Source organism: Neoarius graeffei, chromosome 9, assembly GCF_027579695.1.
Source record: "Neoarius graeffei isolate fNeoGra1 chromosome 9, fNeoGra1.pri, whole genome shotgun sequence".
Classification (NCBI taxonomy): Eukaryota; Metazoa; Chordata; class Actinopteri; order Siluriformes; family Ariidae; genus Neoarius; species Neoarius graeffei.
Window position 1 is genome coordinate 32584395 of NC_083577.1, and position 8361 is coordinate 32592755.

Here is an 8361-nt window from a genome sequence, read left to right on the forward strand (position 1 = left end):
TCTCCCCTCACACCCCAGGTTTGTAGTGGTGCCATATTCTTTCCATTTTGCTATAATGGATTTAATGGTGCTCCATGGCATATTCAAAGTTTGGCATATTTTTTATAACCCAACCCTGAGCTATACTTCTCCACAACTTTGTCTCTGACCTATTTGGAGGCTCCTTGGTTTTCATGTTGCTTGCTTAGTAGTTTTGCAGAGTCAGGGTCCTTCCAGAACAGGTTGATTTATATAGACATTATGTGACAGATCATGTGACACTTTAATTGCACACAGGTGGATCTGAATCAACTAATTATGTGACTTATGAAGTTAATTGGCTGGACCAGCTCTCATTTACGGGTTTCAAATGAAAGGGGGTGAATACCTATGCACATTCCAGATTTCTGTTTTTTCATCTTAATTATTGTTTATGTTACAATAAAAAAAATGCACCTTTAGTGTTAGGCATGTTGTGTAAATCAAATGGTGCTAACCCCCCAAAAAACAATTTTAATTCCAGCTTGTAATGCGACAAAAGAGGGCAAACACCAAGGGGGATGAATACTTTTTGCAAGACACTGTATGTGCAGCTGGCTGTGAGGCGGGTGTGCAGGGATTGCCTAAAAAGTGCAAGACTGAGAAGAGATGCTACAAAAATGTTCAATAACTTAACTCTTGTTCACTGTTGTGTCACCAAAATCATTGCACACATCAACAGTCTCCTATTAGTGATTTTGGTGGCACTACAGTGTATAACATAGGTTATTGAATATTTTTCTCAATAAAAAGTTTGCCAAAATTCTGCAAAAGCACATTTTTTTCCAAACTAACGGTTGTCATATAACAAACGAGACTGTGGATGTGTGTAGTGATTTTGGTGACCCTACAGTTGAATCGAATATCCAGGAAGTATCCAGGAGATTTGAATCTGTGAATATATTTCTAACTTTACCGCAGTTCAATCCAAGCATGAAATAGAACTTGATTAAATCATATAAATGAGTCGTACCCAGTTCATTCCCCATATTACCCAGTTTATTCTCAACACACCTCATTCAAACCATAGATTCAAACATAAGTTTAAAGTCTTCATGTTATAACATGAAACCAAATTATCATGTTATAACATGAAACGTTTCACGTAATAGCGTGAAAATATTGTTATAACGTGAAAAATATACTGTTATAAACTTTTCATGTTATTCTGTGATACTGATTTTTTTTTCTGGTGTGGCAGCAGTACGCTTCCGTAAGTAGTGTCAAAGCTTTTAAATACAACTTTTGATGTCTGCCTTTACCAATTTTGATCATCCATCCATCCATCCATCCATCCATTATCCATAACTGCTTATCCTGTGCAGGGTCACAGGCAAGCTGGAGCCTATCCCAACTGACTATGGGCGAGAGTCAGGGTACACCCTGGACAAGTCACTAATGGGGCTTTTCCACTACCAACGCGGCTGAGTTGGGCTGAGTCGAGCTGAGTGGGGCTGTTGGGGTTGCATTTTGACTACAACCGCGCTGAACCGTGCTGGCTGGAAGTGGGTGGACACATTGGGTGGAGTTAGCGAAAGTGGGTGGACGTCACGTGATGTCGTTAGGCGGCGCAAACAGTGACAACAGTGACCTTTTAAGCGGTAGTCTCACGACCCGGATAGTAAACAATAAACAGGCTGGCCTTTCCTCGCTTGGGTTGGTCTTCCATCTTCTAGTTTTCTGATCTTCTTCTTCTTTGTCGTAATTCTTCTTCTTCCGGGTTTACGGTGTTTACAGATCCCAGCATGCTCGCGGGGCGTGTCTGGGCATGTGAGGACACTCCTCCTCACCAATCACTGCACAGGGGAGTGTCTCCTCACGCCCCTAGCCCCACTCGGCTCGGTTGAGCTCACTTCAGCCCCACTCCAAAACCGTGAGAGTTTTGGGTGCTGAGTAAGGCTGAAGTGAGCTCAGTTGTTCTGCTCTGAGGTAGTCGAAACGCGAGCCGTGTTGGGCTGAAGTGAGCTGAAGTGAGCTGAAAAAGGGTAGTGGAAAAGGCCCATAAGTCATCACAGGGCTGACACATGGAGACAAACAACCATTCACACTCACATTCACACCTACGGTCAATTTAGAGCCACCAATTAACCTAACTTGCATGTCTTTGGACTGTGGGGGAAACCGGAGCACCCGGAGGAAACCCACGCAGACACGGGGAGAACATGTAAACTCCACACAGAAAGGCCCCCATCGGCCACTGGGCTCGAACTCAGGACCTTCTTGCTGTGAAGCGACAGTGCTAACCACTACACCACCATGCCGCCCCCAATTTTGATCATAAAATTACAAAATATTTCCTGCTTTTGTGTACACAAGAAGTCTTCTAAAAATATTGGTATCTGTATCGGGATACTATCTCTAATATGACTTGGTATTGGATTGAAAAGAAAATCAGTGGCATTGCCCATCCCTAAAGACAGTAAAAGAAGCTTTTCAAAATAAAGGTTCCCTTACATTACATGAACTCAAAATGAAAGGTAAACACGTAATAATAATAATAATAATAATAAACAGTATATAAATGAAATGTCATAATAATGACCACATTAGGGTTAGTAACAAAGGCAGAAAAACAGAAAGAAAAAAAAAAACTGTTCATGTTCAACACACACACACTTAAGAGTCTTACTATATTGGACAGCGTCCTGCATCTTCTCCCAGACTCTGAACTTCAGGTTTGCCAGATATTTTGCCACATGGATCAGTGCTCCTGAAAGCTCCTCTGGATGTTGCAGTGTGCTCTGGGCTCTGCAAAAACATTCAGGAGTCAGTGTTGCTGTGGGTTTGGATTCAGAAACACAGAGAACGACAGAGACAGGAAGCACATCACTCACCTTTTCACTGTGTCCTTGTGGTTCTGTAAAACAACAAAGCAAATATTGGTGGATATGATTTACATTTTTACACCAGTGAAATGTACATTTCTTATGATGGAAAGAAGTTTTACTTTCTCACAGTATAAATACTGACTAAATGATCCTCACCTGTAACAGTGAGACATTTTCAGCTCTCATCTCCTCTTCTATGACTCTGATTTTGTCTGAAAGAGATGATATATCTTTGCTCAGCTTCTCAATCTTCTCCTTCATCAACTGACTCTTCTGCTCCTCTTCCTCGCTCAGTGCAGTGATCCTGACTGCCTCTTCATTTCGTAGAAACTGGTGAAGCTTCTCAAACTCCTCCTTAATCTGATGCTCTGTGTGCTGGGTCTGAATCTACAGTGAAGAGGGACTCAAATGAAACATTATGCGATGATGCAAAATATAATTATTAGGGTGCATCAAACCCTGCAAGGTGTTAAAATTAATCTATCCCTATCCTAATTATGTACCACTGACCAAAATATAAGCCTTGAAACATATTTCTTAATTCTGTAAATTTCTATGAACTTCAAACTTGATTTTCTTTTTTTTTTTTTAATTTACTATTTGTCAGTAACGTGATAGAGAGCGCCACTTCCAGTCAGATGACAAACATGGCCGATCTGAACTACAACACCCAGGAACCACACCGCCCTCTGTCACCTGTCTATTAATTACACTGTAAAAAAAAATATTTGTTGTTTTAACTTAAAAAAGTTAGTGCGAGGGCTGCCTTAAAATTTTGAGTTCACTGGAATTCACATAGTAAGTTAAATTGTTGTGAACTTACTATATTAATTTCAGTGAACTCAAAATTTTAAGGCAGCCCTTAAGACAACCCTTGCACTAACTTTTTTAAGTTAAAACAACAAATCATTTTTTACAGTGTACATCTGTCACTCATTTCCTCGTTAATCAGCCCATGCTATATAAACACCTCTCCCACACTCACTCAACACGAAGTATCGTTCAGTGTCTTACCTGTCATACCAAGCCTTGTTATTCTGCCTGCCTTACCATGTTCTCGACCCTCATTATTGTCTCGTTCTTGTTACTCTTTAGTCTAGCCCTTATTACTCTGGCTGCCAATCGATCGACCCCTGCCTGTCCCTTGACTTCAATTTCATCTAGCATTTCATCTAGATTTGTTTGCCAGTCTGTGTTCCCCACTCTCCCCTGCACATACAGTACATCCATAAGTGCCTAACATCCTGACAGGATACTTCGCCGCATATGGATGCAGCAAAGGAGGTGCGGCAGGCTGCTTTGATCACTCAAGGCTGCCTCTTAGGAGAACATCAGTAGATGCTCACCGATCTCAACACCAAGATGGCTCAGCTCACTGCTATGATGCTGCAGGCCCTCCTAACGTGCCCCAAAGCTCCTCCAAGTCCCGCGCTCCCACTTCCACACCCAGAGAAGTATGCCGGGGATGCGCTGAGCTCAGCTGCAAGGGGTTTCTGCTTCAGTGCTCCATGTACTTCTCACTCCCACACATCTTAGATGAACGCAAGATCGCTGGATTTCTTTTGTTTTAACCGGCAAAGCACTACAATGGGCCAGCGCAGTGTGGAGGAGCAGAGGTGAGCACACCACCTCCTAAGACAGCTTTCTGGAGTTATTCAAGTGTGTGTTTGATCACAAACTGGAGGAAATTGAAGTCAGTGAGAGCCTACTCATCATCACCCAAGTTTCAAGGAGAGTCGCCGATTATGCCCTAGATTTCCGGACTCTTGCAGCCACCAGCGGATGGAATGAGACAGTATTAAAGGACTTCACTCCTCAGTATTGAGTGAACTAGCATGCCACGATGAACATCTCACTCTGAACGCTCTCATTGATCTCGCCATTCAACTACACCATCTGCTATCCAGTCACCCATCCCTCCGGGAGGAAGCCAAGCCTGCCATGACCTCTGATCCTCCCTCTCCCATGGAAGTTTCTCGTGCTCACCTGAAACGCTCTGAACGAGATCAGAGAAAGAAGGATGGCTTGTGCTTCTATTGCGGGAGCTCCAGTCACCCTATCTTCCAGTGTCCAGTCTGCCCACCACGCACCAGCTCTGAGAAGACTAAGGCTGATTCTGTGAGTCCCACGGGATCACTAAGAGCTTGAGCTTTCAAGCTTCCAGTACGACTGAAAGTGTCGTCTTCTACCCATGTGCTGTCAGTGTTCATTGACTCGGGCAGAGGAAAACTTCATTGCCAGCTCAGTCGTCCAGAGGTTCAATCTGCCCACAAACTCGCTGCAGAGCCCACTCAGCATCTGGTCCATCGATGGAGGCTCCATAGGGGAGGGCCTTGTCACCTCCCGGACCACTCCCATGCATATTCAGGTGGAAGCTCTTCACTCTGAACAAATCTCACTCCTCGTCACAGCTACCAAGCATCACAACATCATCCTGGGCTATCCATGGCTACAGCTTCATGACCCACTCATCTCCTGGCAGAACAAGGAGATTCTCCAGTGGTCCCAGACATGTTTCCAGAACTGCCTCTGATGTCCTCAGTTAAATCCTTCTTCCACCTCCATAGAGAGAGTCCTCACCCTGACTCCCTGGAAGGGATGCCAGTGTGCTACCTGGACCTAGAGGAGATCTTCAGCAAGGGCAAAGCATGCAGCCTACCCCCACATTATCCATATAATTGTGCCATCAACCTTCTGCCTGGTATTTCTCCCCCATGCAGCCGCATTTACCCTCTGTCCCAGAATGAACAAGTTGCTATGGAAGAGTACATACAGGAGGCCCTCAGGCAGGGGTACATACACCTATCCACTTCACCAGTGTCAGCGGGATTCTTTCTCGTGGAGAAGAGAGGGGGCGGACTTCGTCCATGTATCGACTTTCGAGGACTCAATCAGATATCAGTGAAATACCCGTATCCACTTCCACTTGTGCCTTCCGCATTGGAACAACTCTGGAGCACCACAATCTTCTCCAAGCTTGACCTATGTAGTGCCTACAGCCTGGTCCACATCTGCTAGGGCAACGAGTGGAAGACTGCCTTCAGTACCAGCGCCGGCCATTTTGAGTACTGGGTCATGCCTTATGGCCCCTCTTTGGCATCAAGCGTGTTCCAGTGCCTCATTAATGACGTGCTGCAAGACATGTTGGGGAGGTATGTCATAGCTTACATCGATGACATCCTGATCTACTCCCCTGAAAAAAAAGAGTCATTGTAACTATGTTCAATCAGTACTCAAGTGCCTGTCTAAGAACCATCTCTATATCAAGGCTGAGAAGTGTGAATTTCACATGCATAAGATCTCCTTCCTGGGGTACATCAGTGCTGAGGGGGTCAGCATGGCCCCCTCCAAGGTAACTGCAGTCATATCCTGGCCCGTACCCACCTCAGTGAAGGAGCGCCAACGTTTCTTAGGCTTCACAAACTTTTTTATCGTCGTTTCATTAGAGGGTTCAGCACCCTCGCGGCACCCTTGACCTCCCTCCTGAAGAAGGGACCCAAACGCCTCCACTGGAACCCCACAACAGAAGAGGCCTTTGACAGGCTCAAACCAGCTTTCACACAGCCCCTATCCTTCAGCATCTGGACCCGACCTGAACTTTCATGGTCGAAGTGGATGCCTCAGAGATTGGTATAGGAGAGGTTCTCTCCCAGCGCTTTGGTGAAAGGCTGATCTGAACTAGAACACCCAGGAACCACAGCACCCTCTATTGCCTGTCTATTAATTACATCTGTCACTCATTTCCTCGTTAATCAGCTCATGCTATATAAACATCTCTCCCACACTCACTCGATGCGAAGTATCGTTCAGTGTCTTACCTGTCATACCAAGCCTTGTTATTCTACCTGCCTTATTGTGTTCTCGACCCTCATTACTGTCTCGTTCTCATTACTCTTGAGCCCTTATTACTCTGTCTGCCGATCAATCGATCCCTGCCTGTTCCTCGACTTCGATTTTGTCTAGCATTTTGGATTTGTTTGCCAGTCTGCGTTCCCCACTCTCCCCTGCACATATACATCTGTAAGTACCTGCATCCTGACACTATTACGCTGTTGCTACATGCCACTATAAAGATATGTTTTTGGGTTTTTTTGGCTTTTTTTAATTTTTTTTACAGAATTGTTAAATCTGATTAAAAAAAAGTTGTTTAGAATTGTGGATTTTGATTTTTTTTTCTTGATAGGCTCTTTTTTTTAAGCCTTTATTTGTATATTAGAGTGCAGTGCACTTTCTGCACTGAACCCATCTGAAGCAGTGAACACACAAGTTAAATTCATTTATTAATTCATTATTAAATTCACTGTTATGGGTAACATTGGTTATTGTAATATCAAAGCATGGTTATAATGTTTTCTTTAATTTTCTGCATTTAAACGTAAACATGGAAATAAGGTGAATGTATTTACATCATTAATGCAATTATTCACTATCCAGGTGGACCACAAACCATTATTAAATTGCCCAATTTTTTTTTTTTTTTGTCAAGAGCCCAAATATTGTTAAAGGAATAAATTTAGACTGCGGACAGAAACATTCAAAACTTGAATTTTTGAGTAGGGAAATGATACATACTAATAACTATAATATCAAATGTTGCTGATTCTAACCTTTATATATTCTGCAGTCTGACTCCAGTTCAGTTTACAGTCTGTAAAGATCTTCAGTTTCTCCTGTAGGGGCTTCAGGGCAGTTTTGAGCTCCCCCTGAAATAAATTAACACGCTGCATGGAGACTCTGTGTTTTAGATATTTTTTAATTCATATAAACTAAATTGTTTACAAAGCAATTGTCATTATGAACAACAGCATTTGTTCACATGTGACCCATGAGTTCATATGTCCATTTTATTTACCTTACAGTCTGTTACTGCCTCATCAATGGGGCAGAATTTGTGGTTGGTGTGTTTTCTTGAAGTCTGACACACCACACACACCGGCTGTTGATGATCCAGACAGAAGAGTTTGAGTTTCTCACTGTGCAGACGGCAGACTGTTTCAGACCCTGATAAAGATCTCTGACTTCTCTCCTGTAAGAAAATCTCACACAGGTTCTTTAAGGCCAGGTTTATGGGAGGTTCATGAACAGATGACTTCCTCCTACAAACAGGACATTCTCTGGATCCTTTGGTTTCCCAGGACAGCTGCAAACACACTTTACACACACTGTGACTGCAGTGCAGAACAACAGGATCCTTGAAGATTTCACCGCACACAGGACAGGAGAAATCCTCCTCTGAAAACATAGAAGCCATTTTATTTTGTTGTTGAATTTCACCGTCGACGTCACATCAGAATCAGAATCAGAATGTGTCACATCCACGCGCATGCGCGCATCAAACTTTCACTCGCGCGCCTTCGAGCTCTGAGCAGCGCGCGCCTCAAGGATTAATTACATGCACCTGTCCCGTATTAGAGCGCAATCAGCGCGCGCTTATAATGACGCTGAAATCTAATAGACTTTGTGAAGGACTTGATACGGTTTAAGAGAGAGAGAGAGAGAGAGAGAGAGAAAGAAA

The 8361-nt window shown here is 43.5% G+C and overlaps 1 protein-coding gene across 1 annotated transcript in view; it reads right to left on the reverse strand.

Annotated features, from left to right (window-relative positions):
• Positions 1–8097, reverse strand: part of LOC132892148 (E3 ubiquitin-protein ligase TRIM39-like) — a 29672-nt gene extending 21575 nt beyond the window's left edge. Inside the window, exons 1-5 of the mRNA XM_060930542.1 lie at positions 7699–8097; positions 7454–7549; positions 3003–3233; positions 2853–2875; positions 2648–2766 (exon numbers count right to left, since the gene is read on the reverse strand). Coding sequence (XP_060786525.1) covers positions 2648–2766; positions 2853–2875; positions 3003–3233; positions 7454–7549; positions 7699–8097 — 868 coding nt within the window. The remainder of the gene's footprint in view (positions 1–2647; positions 2767–2852; positions 2876–3002; positions 3234–7453; positions 7550–7698) is intronic.
• Positions 8098–8361: the final 264 nt, after the last annotated feature.